Below are 18,007 nucleotides of genomic sequence, written 5' to 3'. Positions count from 1 at the left end.
GGGGTAGGGAGTGTGGGAGGAAGATGCAAGAGGGAGGGGATATGGGGATATCTGTATATGTATAGCTGATTCACTTTGTTATACAGCAGAAACTAATACAACATTGTAAAGCAATTATACTCGAATGAAGATGTTAAAAAAAAAAGAAAATAAAAAATAGAACGAATGAGAAAACTTAAAAAAAAAAAAGAATGCTGGTTTAAAGTTGGAATAGCTAAAAAGTGTCTCTGCTATGCTCCTAACCTATGCATTACCCTTCAGCACACTCTTCTGTGCCTCCATGTCTTTGCATATGCTGTTTTCTTATCCAAATGGTCCTCCCCACACCTGCAGTGAGCCCTCCATTTGCCCATGTTTACATCAGTTATAGCACTTCCCAAGCTTGGTGTCATTTTTGACCAACATGTATGTCTCCCATTAAATTTGAGTATCTGGTTACTTTGACATTTCCTGTAATATTTCTAACAGTAAGATTCAGTTGAACTGTACATGTTTTTACAAGGACTTTGATACAGTGTTTCATGATGGGTGAGGAGCGATATAACAGATTGCTAAGAATCCATGTTCCTAGCTCTGCTGCTTGTCAGCTGTATGACTTTGGGTAAACTATTTAACCACATTAAATATCAGTTTTGTCATTTACAAAACAGAGATAATAATAGTACCTAAATGAGATCATGTATTTAAACTGCCCACAACATAATAGGAGCTCAAGGAAGATTCTTCTTGTGTTTGTTTGTTGGTTTTTTTTTTCAGTTTCCTGTGATAGATTTCTTTTTAAATTGAAGTGCAATTGACATACAACATTATACTAGTTTTAGGTGTACAACATAATGATTCAACTTTTGTATACATTGCAAAATGACCGCCACAATAAGTCTAGTTATACCATCTGTTACCATACAAAGTTACAAAATTTTTTTCTGTGATGAGAACTTTCAAGATTTACTTTATTAGCGACTTTCAAATCTGCAATACAATGTTACTGATTATAGTCACCATGCTGTATATAATATCCCCATGACTTTTTAATTTTATTTATTTTTCTCATTTTTTAAAGAAACTTTTAATTTTATATTGGAGTACAGTTGATTAACAATGTTGTATTAGTTTCAGGTGTACAACAAAGTGATTCAGTTATACATATACATGTGTCTATTCTTTTTCAAATTCTTTTTGCATTTAGTTTGTTACAGGATATTGAGCAGAGTTCCCTCTGCTATACAGTAGGTCCTTGTTGGTTATCCATTTTAAATATAGTGGTGTGTACATGTCAATCCCAAGCTCCCTAAATATCTCTCCCTCCTACCCTTCCCCTCTGGTAACCATAAGTTCATTCTCTAAGTCTGTGAGTCTGCTTTTGATTTGTATATAAGTTCATTTGTATCATTTTTTAGATTCTGCAGAGAAGCAGTCATATGATATTTCTCTTTCTCTATCTGACTTACTTCACTCAGTATGACAATCTATAAGTCCACCCATGTTACTGCAAATGGCATTATTTCATTCTTTTTAATGGCTGAGTAATATTCCATTGTATATATGTCCACATCTTCTTTATCCATTCTTTTCTTGATGGACATTTAGGTTGCTTCCATGTCTTGGCTATTGTAAACAGTGCTGCAATGAACATTGGGGTGCATGTATTCTTTCAAACCATGTTTTTCTCTGGGTGTATGCCCAGGAGTGGGATTGCAGAATCATATGGTAGCTCTATTTTTAGTTTTTTAAGGAACCTCTATACTGTTCTCCATAGTGGCTGCACCAGTTTACATTCCCACCAACAGTATAGGAGGATTCCCTTCTCTCCACACACTCTCCAGCATTTCCTGTTTGTGGATTTTTTGATGATAGCCATTCTGACTGGTGTGAGGTAATATGATCATCTCAATATTTGCAGGAAAAGCTTTTGACAAAATTCAACACCCATTTATGATAAAAACTGTCCAGAAAGTGGGCATAGAGGGAACATACCTCAACATAATAAAGGCCATATATGACAAACCTACAGCTAACATCATACTCAATGGTGAAAAGCTAAAAACATTTCCTCTAAGATCAGGAAAAAAACAAGGATGTTCACTCTTGTCACTTTTATTCAACATAGTTTTGGAAGTCCTAGCTATAGCAATCAGAGAATAAAAAGAAATAAAAGGAATCCAAATGGGAAAAGAAGTTAAACTCACTATTTGCAGATGACATGTTACTATACATAGAAAATCCTAAAGATGCTACCAGAAAACTACTAGAGCTCATCAACGAATTTGGTAAAGTTGCAGGTTACAAAATTAATACACAGAAATCTGTTGCACTTCTATACACTAACAACAAAACATCAGAAAGAGAAATTCAAGAAACAACCCCATTTACCATCACATCAAAAAGAATAAAATACCTAGGAATAACCACACCTAAGGAGACAAAAGACCTGTGCTCTGAAAACTATAAGACTTATTTATTTTATAACTGGAGGTTTGTACCTCTTTATCCCCTTCACCCATTTTTGCCCACCTCCCCCCATTCTGGCAACCATCAGTCTGGTCCCTGTATCTATGTGTTTTGTTTTGTTTGTTCATTTGTTTGTTAGATCTCACAGGTAAGTGAAATCATATGGTATTTGTCTTTCTCTATCTGCCTTATTTCACTTAATGTAATAGCCTCAATGTCCATTTCATTCTTTTTTATGGCTGACTAGTATTCCATTATGTACATATAAATATAAAATATTTATATTATATATATATATATAAACATATATATATAAAAACATCTCCTTTATCCATTCATCCATTGATAGACCCTTAAGTTGTTTCGGTATCCTGGTTATTATAAATATGCTGCAGTGAACCTAGGGGTGCCTTTATCTTTTTGAATTAGTGTTTTCATTTTCTTCAGATAAATACCCAGAAGTGGAATTGCTGGCTTATATGGTAGTTCTATTTTTAATTTTTTCTTTTTTTTTTTTTTTTTTGCGGTATGTGGGCCTCTCACTGTTGTGGCCTCTCCCGTTGCAGAGCACAGGCTCTGGACGCGCAGGCTCAGTGGCCATGGCTCATGGGCCTAGCCGCTCCGCGGCATGTGGGATCTTCCTGGACTGGGGCACAAACCCATGTCCCCTGCATTGGCAGGCAGACTCTCAACCACTGCGCCACCAGGGATGCCCTATTTTTAATTTTTTGAGGAAGCTCCATGCTGTTTTCCACAGTGGCTGTACCAATTTACATTGCCACCAACAGTGCATGAGGGTTCTCTTTTCTTCATATCCTGGCCAACACTTGCTATTTCTTATCCTTTTGATAATAGCCATTCTACAGGTATGAGGTGATATCTCACTGGTGTTTTGATTTGAACTTCCCTAATGATTAGTGATATTGAAAATTGTTTCATGTGCCTTTTAGTTATCTGTATGTCTTCTTTGGAAAAATGTCTATTCAAATTCTCTGCCTATTTTTATGTTTTATTTATTTTTAACATCTTTATTGGAGTATAATTACTTTATAGTGGTGTGTTAGTGTCTGCTTTATAACAAAGTGAATCAGTTATATATATACATATGTTCCCATATCTCTTCCCTCTTGCGTCTCCCTCCCTCCCCCACCCTCCCTATCCCACCCCTCTAGGTGGTCACAAAGCACTGAGCTGATCTCCCTGTGCCATGCGGCTGCTTCCCACTAGCTATCTATTTTACATTTGGTAGTGTATATATGTCCATGCCACTCTCTCACTTTGTCACAGCTTATCCTTCCCCCTCCCCATATCCTCAAGTCCATTCTCTAGTAGGTCTGTGTCTTTATTCCCGTCTTACCCCTAGGTTCTTCATGACCCTTTTTTTTTCCCCTTAGATTCCATATATATGTGTTAGCATACGGTATTTGTTTTTCTCTTTCTGACTTACTTCACTCTGTATGACAGCCTCTAGGTCCATCCACCTCACTAAAAATAACTCAATTTCGTTTCTTTTTATGGCTGAGTAATATTCCACTGTATATACGTGCCACATCTTCTTTATCCATTCATCTGATGATGGACACTTAGGTTGCTTCCATGTCCTGGCTATTGTAAATAGAGCTGCAATGAACATTTTGGTACATGACTCTTTTTGAATTTTGGTTTTCTCAGGGTATATGCCCAGTAGTGGGATTGCTGGGTCATATGGTAGTTCTATTTGTAGTTTTTTAAGGAACCTCCATACTGTTCTCCATAGTGGCTGAACCAATTCACATTCCCACCAGCAGTGCAAGAGTGTTCCCTTTTCTCCACACCCTCTCCAGCATTTATTGTTTCTAGATTTGTTGATGATGGCCATTCTGACTGGTGTGAGATGATATCTCATTGTAGTTTTGATTTGCATTTCTCTAATGATTAATGATGTTGAGCATTCTTTCATGTGTTTGTTGGCAGTCTGTAGATCTTCTTTGGAGAAATGTCTATTTAGGTCTTCTGCCCATTTTTGGATTGGGTTGTTTCTTTTTTTGTTATTGAGCTGCATGAGCTGCTTGTAAATTTTTTAGATTAATCCTTTGTCAGTTGCTTCATTTGCAAATATTTTCTCCCATTCTGAGGGTTGTCTTTTCGTCTTGTTCATGGTTTCCTTTGCTGTGCAAAAGCTTTGAAGTTTCATTAGGTCCCATTTGTTTATTTTTGTTTTTATTTCCATTTCTCTAGGAGGTGGGTCAAAAAGGATCTTGCTGTGATTTATGTCATAGAGTGTTCTGCCTATGTTTTCCTCTAAGAGTTTGATAGTTTCTGACCTTACATTTAGGTCTTTAATCCATTTTGAGCTTATTTTTGTGTATGGTGTTAGGGAGTGATCTACTCTCATACTTTTACATATACCTGTCCAGTTTTCCCAGCACCACTTATTGAAGAGGCTGTCCTTTCTCCACTGTACATTCCTGCCACCTTTATCAAAGATAAGGTGTCCATATGTGCATGGGTTTATCTCTGGGCTTTCTATCCTGTTCTGTTGATCTATCTTTCTGTTTTTGTGCCAGTACCATACTGTCTTGAATACTGTAGCTTTGTAGTATAGTCTGAAGTCAGGGAGCCTGATTCCTCCAGTTCCTTCTTTCGTTCTCAAGATTGCTTTGGCTATTCGGGGTCTTTTGTGTTTCCATACAAATTGCAAAATTTTTTGTTCTAGTTCTGTGAAAAATGCCAGTGGTAGTTTGATAGGGATTGCATTGAATCTATAGATTGCTTTGTGTAGTAGAGTCATTTTGACAATGTTGATTCTTCCAATCCAAGAACATGGTATATCTCTCCATCTATTTGTATCATCTTTAATTTCTTTCATCAGTGTCTTATAATTTTCTGCATACAGGTCTTTTTTCTCCTTAGGTAGGTTTATTCCTAGATATTTTATTCTTTTTGTTGCTATGGTAAATGGGAGTGTTTTCTTGATTTCACTTTCAGATTTTTCATCATTAGTATATAGGAATGCCAGAGATTTCTGTGCATTAATTTTGTATCCTGCCACTTTACCAAATTCATTGATTAGCTCTAGCAGTTTTCTGGTAGCATCTTTAGGATTCTCTATGTACAGTATCACGTCATCTGCAAACAGTGACAGCTTTACTTCTTCTTTCCCCATTTGGATTCCTTTCATTTCTTTTTCTTCTCTGATTGCTGTGGCTAAAACTTCCAAAACTATGTTGAATAAGAGTGGTGAGAGTGGGCAACCTTGTCTTGTTCCTGACCTTAGTGGAAATGCTTTCAGTTTTTCACCATTGAGGATGATGTTGGCTGTGGGTTTGTCATATATGGCCTTTATTATGTTGAGGAAAGTTCCCTCTATGCCTACTTTCTGCAGGGTTTTTATCATAAATGGGTGTTGAATTTTGTCAAAAGCTTTCTCTGCATCTATTGAGATGATCATATGGTTTTTCTCTTTCAATTTGTCAATATGGTTTATCACATTGATAGATTTGCGTATATTGAAGTATCCTTGCATTCCTGGGATAAACCCCACTTGATCATGGTGTATGATCCTTTTAATGTGCTGTTGGATTCTGTTTGCCAGTATTTTGTTGAGGATTTTTGCATGTATGTTCATCAGTGATATTGGCCTGTAGTTTTCTTTCTTTGTGACATCCTTGTCGGGTTTTGGTATCAAGGTGATGGTGGCCTCGTAGAAGGAGTTTGGGAGTTTTCCTCCCTCTGCTATATTTTGGAAGAGTTTGAGAAGGATAGGTGTTAGCTCTTCTCTAAATGTTTGATAGAATTCGCCTGTGAAGCCATCTGGTCCTGGGCTTTTGTTTGTTGGAAGATTTTTAATCACAGTTTCAATTTCAGTGCTTGTGATTGGTCTCTTCATATTTTCTATTTCTTCCTGATTCAGTCTTGGCGTGTTGTGCATTTCTAAGAATTTGTCCATTTTTTCCAGATTGTCCATTTTATTGGCATAGAGTTGCTTGTAGTAATCTCTCGTGATCTCTTTTATTTCTGCAGTGTCAGTTGTTACCTCTCCTTTTTCATTTCTAATTCTATTGATTTGAGTCTTCTCCCTTTTTTTCTTGATGAGTCTGGCTATTGGTTTATCAATTTTGTTTATCTTCTCAAAGAACCAGCTTTTAGTTTTATTGATCTTTGCTATTGTTTCCTTCATTTCTTTTTCATTTATTTCTGATCTGATTTTTATGATTTCTTTCCTTCTGCTAACTTTGCGGTTTTTTTGTTCTTCTTTCTCTAATTGCTTGAGGTGCAAGGTTAGGTTGTTTATTCGAGATATTTCCTGCTTCTTAAGGTGGGCTTGTATTGCTATAAACTTCCCCCTTAGAACTGCTTTTGCTGCAACCCACAGGTTTTGTGTCGTTGTGTCTCCATTGTCATTTGTTTCTAGGTATTTTTTTATTTCCTCTTTGATTTCTTCAGTGATCACTTCATTATTAAGTAGTGTATTGTTTAGCCTCCATGTGTTTGTATTTTTTACAGATCTTTTCCTGTAATTGATATCTAGTCTCATGGCGTTGTGGTCAGAAAAGATACTTGATACAATTTCAATTTTCTTAAATTTACCATGTCTTGATTTGTGACCCAAGATATGATCTATCCTGGAGAATGTTCCATGAGCACTTGAGAAAAATGTGTAGTCTGTTGTTTTTGGATGGAGTGTCCTATAAATATCAATTAAGTCCATCTTGTTTAATGTATCATTTAAAGCTTGTGTTTCCTTATTTATTTTCATTTTGGATGATCTGTCCATGGGTGAAAGTGGGGTGTTAAAGTCCCCTACTATGAATGTGTTACTGTCGATTTCCCCTTTTATGGCTGTTAGTATTTGCCTTATGTATTGAGGTGCTCCTATGTTGGGTGCATAAATATTTACAATTGTTATATCTTCTTCTTGGATCGATCCCTTGATCATTATGTAGTGTCCTTCTTTGTCTCTTTTAATAGTCCTTATTTTAAAGTCTATTTTGTCTGATATGAGAATTGCTACTCCAGCTTCCTTTTGGTTTCCATTTGCATGGAATATCTTTTTCCATCCCCTTACTTTCAGTCTGTATGTGTCTCTAGGTCTGAAGTGGGTCTCTTGTAGACAGCATATATAAGGGTCTTGTTTTGTATCCATTCAGCCAATCTGTGTCTTTTGGTGGGAGCATTTAGTCCATTTACATTTAAGGTAATTATCGATATGTATGTTCCTATTCCCATTTTCTAAATTGTTTTGGGTTCGTTATTGTAGGTCTTTTCCTTCTCTTGTGTTTCTTGTCTAGAGAAGTTCCTTTAGCATTTGTTGTAAAGCTGGTTTGGTGGTGCTGAACTCTCAGCTTTTGCTTGTCTGTGAAGGTTTTAATTTCTCCATCAAATCTGAATGAGATCCTTGCTGGGTAGAGTAGTCTTGGCTGCAGGTTTTTCTCCTTCATCACTTTCAGTATGTCCTGCCACTCCCTTCTGGCTTGTAGGGTTTCTGCTGAGAGATCAGCTGTTAACCTTATGGGGATTCCCTTATGTGTTATTTGTTGTTTTTCCCTTGCTGCTTTTAATATGCTTTCTTTGTATTTAATTTTTGACAGTTTGATTAATATGTGTCTTGGCATATTTCTCCTTGGATTTATCCTGTATGGGACTCTCTGTGCTTCCTGGACTTGATTAACTATTTCCTTTCCCATATCAGGGAAGTTTTCAACTATAATCTCTTCAAATATTTTCTCAGTCCCTTTCTTTTTCTCTTCTTCTTCTGGAACCCCTATAATTCGAATGTTGGTGCGTTTAATGTTGTCCCAGAGGTCTCTAAGACTGTCCTCAGTTCTTTTCATTCTTTTTTCTTTATTCTGCTCTGCAGTAGTTATTTCCACTACTCTATCTTCCAGGTCACTTATCCGTTCTTCTGCCTCAGTTATTCTGCTATTGATCCCATCTAGAGTACTTTTAATTTCATTTATTGTGTTGTTCATCGTTGCTTGTTTCATCTTTATTTCTTCTAGGTCCTTGTTAAATGTTTCTTGCATTTTGTCCATTCTATTTCCAAGATTTCGGATCATCCTTACTATCATTATTCTGAATTCTTTTTCAGGTAGACTGCCTATTTCCTCTTCATTTGTTAGGTCTGGTGCATTTTTATCTTGCTCCTTTATCTGCTGTGTGTTTTTCTGTCTTCTCATTTTGCTTATCTTACTGTGTTTGGGCTCTCCTTTTTGCAGACTGCAGGTTCGTAGTTCCCGCTGTTTTTGATGTCTGTCTCCAGTGGCTAAGGTTGGTTCAGTGGGTTGTGTAGGCTTCCTGGTGGAGGGGACTAGTGCCTGTGTTGAGGTGGATGAGGCTGGATCTTGTCTCTCTAGTGGGCAGGTTCACATCTGGTGGTGTGTTTTGGGGTGTCTGTGGCCTTATTATGATTTTAGGCAGCCTCTCTGCTAATGGGTGGGGTTGTGTTCCTGTTTTGCTATTTGTTTGTCATAGGTTGTCCAGCACTGTGGCTTGCTGGTCGTTGAGTGAAGCTGGGTGCTGGTGTTAAGATGGAGGTCTCTGGGAGATTTTCACCGTTTGATATTATGTGGAGCTGGGAGGTCTCTTGTTGACCAGTGTCCTGAAGTTGGCTCTCCTACCTCAGAGGCAGAGCCCTGACTCCTGGCTGGAGCACCAAGAGCCTTTCATCCACACGGCTCAGAATAAAAGGGAGAAAAAGTAGAGGGAATTAGTAGAAGTATGAGGAAAGAAAGAAGGAAAGAAGGGAAGGAGGGAAGGAAGGAAGAAAGAAAGAAAGAAGGAAAGAAGGCAAGAAGGAAAGAAAGGAGGGAGGGAGGGAGGAAGGAAGGAGGGAAAGAAGGAAAAAAGAAAGAAAGAAGATACAGTAAAACTAAAATAAAGTATAATAAAGTTATTGAATTAAAAAATTCTTATTTAGAAAAAAAAAAAGGGACAGATAGAACCTTAGGACAAATGTTGGAAGCAAAGCTATACAGACAAAATCTTACACAGAAGCATGCACATACACCCTCACTAAAAGAGGTAAAGGGGGAAAAATCATAAATCTTGCTGTCAGAGACCACCTCCTCAATTTGGGATGATTCGTTGTCTAAAGGAGGGAAGGAAGGAAGGAAAGAAAGAAAGAACGAAGGTAAAGTATAATAAGGTTATTAAAATTAAAATTGATTATTAAGAAAAAAATTTTAAAAAAAAACCATGGACGGATAGAACCCTAGGACAAAAGGTGGAAGCAAGACTATACAGACAAGATCTCACACAGAAGCATACACATACACACTCACAAAAAGAGGAATAGGGAAAAAAATCATAGATCTTGCTCCTAAAGTCCACTTCCTTAATTTGGGATGATTGGTTGTCTATTCAGGTATTCCACAGATGCAGGGTATATCAAGTTGATTGTGGAGCTTTAATCCGCTGCTTCTGAGGCTGCTGGGAGAGATTTCCCTTTCTCTTCTTTGTTCTCACAGCTCACAGGGGCTCAGCTTTGGATTTGGCCCTGCCTCTGCGTGTAGGTCGCTGGAGGGCGTCTGTTTTTTGCTCAGACAGGACGGGGTTAAAGGAGCCGCTGATTCGGGGGCTCTGGCGCACTCAGGCCGGCGGGGAGGGAGGGGCACGGAGTGCGGGGTGGGCCTGCGGCGGCAAAGTCCGGCGTGACTTTGCACCAGCCTGAGGCCCGCCGTGCGTTCTAACGGGGAAGTCATTCCTGGATCCCGGGAACCTGGCAGTGGCGGGCTGCACAGGCTCCACGGAAGAGGGGTGTGGAGAGTGACCTGTGCTCGCACACAGGCCCCTTGGTGGCGGCAGCAGCAGCCTTAGCGTCTCCTGCCCGTCTCTGGGGTCCGCGCTTTTAGCCGCGGCTCGCGCCCATCTCTGGAGCTCCTTTAAGCAGCGTTCTTAAACCCCTCTCCTCACGCACCAGGAAACAAAGAGGGAAGAAAAAGTCTCTTGCCTCTTCGGCAGGTGCAGACTTTTCCCCGGACTCCCTCCCGGCTAGCCGTGGTGCACTAACCCCTTCAGGCTATGTTCAAGCCGCTAACCCCAGTCCTCTCCCTGCGCTCCTTCCGAAACCGAAACCCGAGCCTCAGAGCCTCAGCTCGCAGCCCCGCCCGCCCCGGCGGGTGAGCAGACAAGCCTCTCGGGCTGGTGAGTGCCGGTCGGCACCGATCCTCTGTGCGGGAATCTCCCCGCTTTGCCCTCCGCACCCGTTGCTGTGCGCTCCTCCGCGGTGCCAGAGCTCCCCCCTCCGCCTCCCGCAGTCTCCGCCCGCGAAGGGGCTTCCTAGTGTGTGGAAACTTTTCCTCCTTCACAGCTCCCTCCCACTGGTGCAGGTGCCGTCCCTATTCTTTTGTCTCTGTTTTTTCTTTTTTTCTTTTGCCCTACCCAGGTACGTGGGGAGTTTCTTGCCTTTTGGGAGGTCTGAGGTCTTCTGCCAGCCTTCAGTAGGTGTTCTGTAGGAGTTGTTCCACGTGTAGATGTATTTCTGGTGTATCTGTGGGGAGGAAGGTGATCTCTGCGTCTTACTCTTCCACCATCTTCAAGGTCCCCCCATCATATGATTTTAATCCTTCTTTTTGTTAATGTGACATATCACATTGATTGATTTGTGGTTGTTGAACCATCCTTGCATCCCTGGAATAAATCCCACTTGATCAGGGTGTATGATCCTTTTAATGTATTCTTGAGTTCAGTTTGCTAATATTTTGTTGAAGATTTTTGTACCTATGTTCATCAGTGATATTGGTCTGTAATTTTCTTTTTTGTGTGTGATGTCTTTGTGTGATTTTGGTATCAGGGTAATGTTGGCCTTGTGAAGTGAGTGTGGGAGGATTCCCTCCTCTTCAGTTTTTTGGAAGAGTTTGAGAAGGATAGGTATTAAATCTTTTTTGAATATTTGGTACAATTTACCAGTGAAGCCATCTGGTCCTGGACTTTTCTTTGTTGGGAGTTTTTTGATTACTGTTTTAATCTCCTCACTAGTAATTAGTCTATTCAGATTTTCTATTTCTTGATGATTCAGTCTTAGAAGATTGTATGTTTCTAGGAATTTATCTATTACTTCCAGGTTATTCAATTTGTTGGTGTATAATAGTTCATAGTAGTCTCTTTTGGTATAATTGTAATTTCTCCTCTTTTATTTCTGATTTTATTTATTTGAGCCTTCTCTCTGTTTCTCTTAGTGAGTCTAGCTAAAGTTTTGTCTATTTTGTTTATCTTTTCAAAGAACCATCTCCTTGTTTCATCAATCTTTTCTGTTTGTCTTTTAGTCTCTATTTCATTTATTTCTGCTCTGTTCTTTATTATTTCCTTCCTTTTAGTAACTTTGGGCTTTGTTTACTCTTCTTTTTTTAGTTCCTTTAGGTGTAAAATTTAGGTTGTTTATTTGAGATTTTTCTTATGTCTTGAGGTAGGCCTGTATTGCTATAAACTTCCATCTTAGAACTGCTTTTGTTGCATTGCATAGATTTTGGTATGTTGTATTTCCATTTTCACTTGTCTCCAGGTATTTTTATTTATTTATTATTTATTTATTTATTTATTTTTGCGGTACGCGGGCCTCTCACTGTTGCAGCCTCTCCCGTTGCGGAGCACAGGCTCCGGACGCACAGGCTCAGCGGCCACGGCTCACGGGCCCAGCCGCTCCGCGGCACGTGAGACCCTTCTGGACCAGGGCTTGAACCCATGTCCCCTGCATCGGTAGGCAGACTCTCAACCACTGCGCCACCAGGGAAGCCCTCTCCAGGTATTTTTAAATTTCTCCTTTAATTTCTAACACTGGTGCTAGCAGGTTAGAAAGCGACTGCAAAAATGGTGACTGCTAGTGCTGGTGCTAACAAAATAGATGGGGCAGAAAGCAAAAATGGTACCTGCCAGTGCTTCCATTCCTGGAGAGAGTCCTAACAGATTTCTCCCTTGCTGGCAGATGCTTTAAAATTAACAAATGTATCACATTCACATATGGTCTAGGCACTTTTCAAACTGTGGCTTTTGTGCTGGATTGCCAGGTGGGTGAGTCTGCATGCAGGTCCTTTAAGAGTGGAATCTCCATTCCTTACAGCCCTTTGGTTTTTCTGGACGTCAGCCCTGTTGGTTTTCAAAGCCAGATGTTTTGGGGGCTCATCTCACCAGTGCGAGTCCCAAGTGTTGGGGTGACTGATGTAGGGCACAAATTCTTGCTCCTCAGGGAAAAGCTCTGTATCTTTGAGATCCCTTCCGATTGTGGGTCTCCACACCAGGGGTGGGGTTTTCGGTGAGACTGTGTCTCTGCCTCTTTTACCCATCTCAGTGTGGACCTCTTGTCCTTTGCTGTGGAGGAGCTGTTTGGCTAGTTTTCAGGTATTTTTTTTTTATAGGGAGTTGTTCCTTAAATAGCTGTAGATTTGCTGTGTCCATGGGAGGAGGTGAATTCAGGACCTTCCTAGGCTGCTCTCTAGAACCACCTCCCCCACCCACCCTTGTTCTTTTTATTATTCTTCTCGTTCTTGTTCTCCTTCTTCTGTATCAAAAAATGTATAATGTGTAGACCCTATGGGGAGAGAGAGACAATTTAAATACAGTACAATAAATGGAAACAGTGTAAGAACAAAGCACTATTGGAGCCCAGAGGAGGCCTCCTCACAATTGAGAATTAAGCTGCAGCTTGAAGGATGAGTAGGAGTAGAAAGGAGTGAACATGGTTCCTTATTATTTCCATTAGCATGAGAGCTAATGCCAAACCAGAGTTGGCCTGGCTGATCCCAACTACTAATCATGCAGACTCCAATCCTTCAGACTTTAGCACTGATTGAAATGTTGTATATCTGCAGCCTTCATTATATAGCCATGAGCTATGTGTGGTTATTGAGCACTTGACATGGGCCTAGTGCCACACTAAGTTTAATTAATTTAAATATCCATATATGCATAGTGACTACCATATTGGATTGTACACATCTAGCAGGTGCTCTAGATCCCTAAATTACAGTAGCTGGTTCTAGGCCCAGTGGGGTCTCAGCTTCTGCCCCAGCTAGCTTTCTAGTCCTTTCTGTAGACATTTGCCCAGGTTACCTCTCCTGCTCTGTGCTTCTTTGAGCTTCACTGCTATAGGAGCTTTGGTGCTGTGTCTCTGCATAAGGAAACTATTTCCTTGTCTAGCTCCAAAATGTCTCTGGTAGGCTTTGTGTCAGCCCACTTTGATCTGTAGTTACTCCTTCTAGGGGTCTAAGTGCTATGGGTGCTGGGAAATTCTACTTTCTCATTGACTGATTTCTATTAGTCCTATTCATTTCCCTCAAAGCACGTGCACGGGCTGGTAGTTTAGGCTCGCTCAGCCATTGAGTGAAACTTGGCTTCTTCCTCCGCTGTTTTAGGCTGACTTCTGGGCCTCATCTCCTTAGGGGCTGGGCAGCTTCCAAGAATAATGCCAGCATTCAAAGAGACCCTCTACCCCATGTCAGTTCCCTTCCAGAGCCAAAAGAAGGCTATTGTCTCTTCCTGTTTCAAAAACCTTCAGACCCCTAATGAATCTCTTATCTACCTATAGTTTTCTAGAAACCAGAAACTCCATGTTTACTTTTTCAACTGCCTCTCCTTCCCCAGCACCTTTCACTTTTTGACCATGCAGTTGCCTCTACCTGGCATATCCAAATTAAATGCTCATCTCTTCTCTGAAAACTTCTGTGATTGTTCTAGCCTTTGCTTATCTCCCTTCATGAGTGTTTACAGTACTTTAGTCTCTACCACACATCTTAACAATTGTGATCTATCTTGTGATATTTACTATTAGCTCATGTTAGTCTTACCTGCTAACTTGATTGTGTCACTTGGAAGAAAAGACCTTTTTCATATTTCTCACAGCTCTTGGCATGCTGTCAAACATATAGTAGGTACTCAAGACACTTAATTTGCTGTTTTAACAGACCTGTTTCAGAAATACTCGGAAATAGGGTTCAGTTGTTTGGAAATCATGTTTTATATGCTTTTAAGTTTTGCTCTCATACTGCTTTTGAAATATAAAAACAAGACCTTGTGTTCTGATATATTTTGTTATAAACTTAAGCAGTAGCTTAAAGAATATCACGAAGATTGAATACTGACTTTCAGTGAGGTCATATGCAGGATAATTCAAGTGGATTGTAGTGGATTGTAATTCAGTCACAGGTGATGGGTTTTGAGGACATTCTATCCGCATTTATTTGACAAAGCACAAAGATCACCAAGGAACCAAAACTGGGTTATGGAACTACTGCCCCCAAAATCTCTGAAAAATGAAGCTGTACCTCCCAGCTCTCCAGAATCACGGTTTAAAGATTGCTTCATCTGGTCCCATGCCTGCTGTTCTCATCATGACAGCTCATAGGAGACACCTATCTGTTGGGAAATCTTATTATGTGTTTTACTGTATTTCATATTTAAACACCACTGTGGTACAGAACTATTTCAAAAGCCCCTCTGAATGGACAGAGAAATATTACCCATTTTCAGGTTGGTTTTCCAAGCAAATGATTCTTGTGAGCCATTTTGAAGAACAAAATAGAAATGACCAAATTCCAGGCATATGGTAGTTTGCTTTCTGGTTGTTTGATTTCCAGATTGACTCTGGAAGTATACCCAAAGTCTCAGCTCTGCTCTTGTATTAACTGAAGAGAACATATGGGAGCAAAAGCCCAGACACACCCTGACTTTAGTTCTCTGGACTTGCATCATTCCAGGAACTAGCAGTTATTTGCACTTCCTCTTTCCTCCATCCCTCAATCTGTCCCCAGTAGCCATTTCTGCATGTGCCAATACCAAGGGCTTCAGGGTGCAGATAGAGCCTGAATTTGCCTTAGCTTGGTGGTTTATAACAACACCAGATAAAACCCAGAGAGGAGGAGTGGGGAAGTGCAGGAGTCACTAGGGTCTGTGTTAACAGTTAATTTGTAATCAGTAGCCAGTTCTTTGCTTTATTTTCCACAAGAGTCATCAGGAATGAACCTAATGAATGAATTAACTAATTAATCCCTTTCAGTTAGCACATATTCAGGTTGTGCAATGTGGAGATGACTGTGTGGCTTTGAAAAATGACACATTGGGACTTCCCTGGTGGTCCAGTGGCTAAGACTCCATGCTTCCAATTCAGGGGGCCCGGGCTGGATCTCAGGTCAGGGAACTAGATGCTGCATGCTGCAACTAAAGATCCCACATGCTGCAACTAAAGATCCCGCATGCTGCAATGAAGACCCCATGTGCCGCAACTAAGACCCAGCGCAGCCAAATAAATAAATAAATATTTTAAAAAAATGACACACTGTCCCAGTCATCAACTTACTTAACACTATTAGCCTTTCGTGAGAACAGTGCCTTGAAGAGTTGAGGACATTGGGAACGATGTCAATGGTCAACTAATTATCGAGGCAAATGATTTTGAATACTTTTTCTTGACTCTTGCCGAGTCAATAGTTATTACTGATACTGCTCAGTTGTTGTATGTTGGAGGAATTAATGCTGAGTTGGAAGTGACTGAAGAATTACCTCTGAGGAGGTGAGTGATATGAACTCCTGGCAGATTGCTCCACAGCCCACTGAATCATCAAATATGTCATGAGCCACTATTGTGTACCAGACATTGTTCTAGACTCTGGCAGAGTTAGGGCAGTAAATAAGATGAAGTCTCTGCTCCTAGGAAGTTCATACTCTAGTGGGATCCAGAGCACAAGTGAAAGCACTGTATATTGAGAGGGGTGGGCCAGACCTTCATTGGAAGAAGAAAGGCAGAAAACAAGTGTAAAGCTACAGATAGGCTGGTGACGTTTTTCATAAAACGGGAATGATTTTGATGATTTGGTTTATCAGTTTGTTTGCATATCCCTGTGTATTTCTGGAAGTTAACTATGTTTATTGACATGGTCGCAGCACAATGTCTTCACAAATATCATGCACAGGAAAAGCTTTGCCTAGTTCTTATTACATCAGAGAAAGTGGAGAGCCTGCTGAGTTCCTGCCACTAAGAAGCTTCACATCTTCCAATGTCAAAAATTGTAATTCCTTCTGACCTACAGATTCTCTTAATCTATGAAAACAGTTACAAGAATGGAGGTCACTTCTTTCAACTTCTTAATTCATCATGGAGCATCACATGCGGTTGAGCACCCTGTGGCCAGCACAAAAGCACTCCTCTGAAGACATGAATAGAGGCTGCAGTACAGACCAGACTTGACGTGGGGCTCAACATGGGGCAGGAGATGCCTTCATGCACTTCCTTCCTAGGAGAGGGCTCCTTTTTGGACCACACAGCTGAGCTTGGTTTCATCTGGGATTACTACAGCCCAGAGATTCTCTTGCTTGTTTTAGAAATGATTAAAGTTATAAATTTTGAATATGATGCAGACAATCATATTACACATTTAAGAGCTTTATGGTATCTGTTTGCTTATATGCTGCTTTAATCTACACAATATTTGCAGGTGGCTCCAGAGCCAAATAAAAATGATTTTCCTTCTAGGGGTGCCTCTTCCATCTGCACAGATAATGTGGAGTTTGCTGTATTATAGATACATATAGTTTTGGGTTTTAATTTTAAACAGCATAATACGAGATGACTTTCATTCTCCTCAGGTTGGTTAAATCTCGATTTAAGAGGTTCTGCCCCTCAGAAGTTGGACTCCTGAAAAATGCTGAACGAGAACAAGAATCAGAAGAAGAGATGTGACTTTGGGCATCCAGTCTTTCTAGTTGAAATTTCTCTTTTTTTAAATTTTATTATTTTTAATCACAGTTTTGCCTTTTCACCTTTTGTTTGGAGAACAACTGGTTGAGAATGATTCTTGGTGTCATGGTATTTGGGGCTTGGAATGGCTCTCCCCAGGTCATCTAAAGTGTGATGCCCACACTGAAAAATATTGTTTTATTTGCCTTATAGATCTATATGCTCAGGGTTCCTGGGCTTACTACCATTTGTAACTCATTATAGATGGAATTTCACTTGTTTATCTTGTTGCTGCAATGAGAAATAAATGAATGCATGGACCTTCGTTCAAACACCTCAGATCTTTGTTTTTGTTATTCAACTGCACCCTACCTTTATGTCATGAAGAAGACGCTGTGTGACACTGAAATTCCTTTTTGTGAGAAATCTCTTTCTGTAGCACCTGCGTTCTCCCCTGGGAAAAGCAAGCCGGAAGTCATCCTATGATGTACTCTCTCAGAGAAGATAAAAAGGCTGATCCACGGTTACAGAAGGGCACATGGTTGGTAAAGCCATGAAAATTTGGGAAAGGAGAGTCGTGATGTTATCCAAAGAGTAAAAAAATCATCACAGCATAGTATGGCCACCATGCCCTCTGCTCTGCTAAAATAATTGAAGGGTTAAAACAAGGAAAATCCTTTAATGGAATACCTAGGTAAAAAGTCAGAGCCCTTCTCTCATTGGTGGACTAAGTAACCTCCAATGGAGAGTCAGGAAATCTTTTCTCATTCTGGCTTTACTATTCACCAGCCTCTAGGGTTTTAACATTTACCATGTCCTTCTCTCTGACGTTAGGGAATTGAATTGGATGAATCAATTTCCAGCTGTCACATTTTATGAATCTGGGACCTCTGAGACAAAATCGAAGTTAATTTA

General features: G+C 40.0%; 1 protein-coding gene across 8 annotated transcripts in view; it reads left to right on the top strand.

Moving 5' to 3' along the window:
• TMEM45A (transmembrane protein 45A) overlaps window positions 1-17,431 on the top strand; it is a 105,985-nt gene extending 88,554 nt beyond the window's left edge. For 7 of the 8 annotated variants that reach the window (XM_004272604.3, XM_049710077.1, XM_033433309.2 and 4 more), the window contains one exon: window positions 17,002-17,431. In XM_004272604.3, coding sequence (XP_004272652.1) covers window positions 17,002-17,095 — 94 coding nt within the window. In that variant the 3' untranslated portion in view covers window positions 17,096-17,431. Of the gene's footprint in view, window positions 1-16,445 lie in introns of all 8 variants that reach the window. The other variant, XM_033433312.2, reaches the window with a different exon arrangement.
• The last annotated feature ends 576 nt before the right edge of the window (window positions 17,432-18,007 follow it).

This window comes from Orcinus orca, chromosome 5, assembly GCF_937001465.1.
Source record: "Orcinus orca chromosome 5, mOrcOrc1.1, whole genome shotgun sequence".
Classification (NCBI taxonomy): Eukaryota; Metazoa; Chordata; class Mammalia; order Artiodactyla; family Delphinidae; genus Orcinus; species Orcinus orca.
Note: the sequence above shows the minus strand (reverse complement) of the source record. Positions and strands in the feature narration are given on the sequence as shown.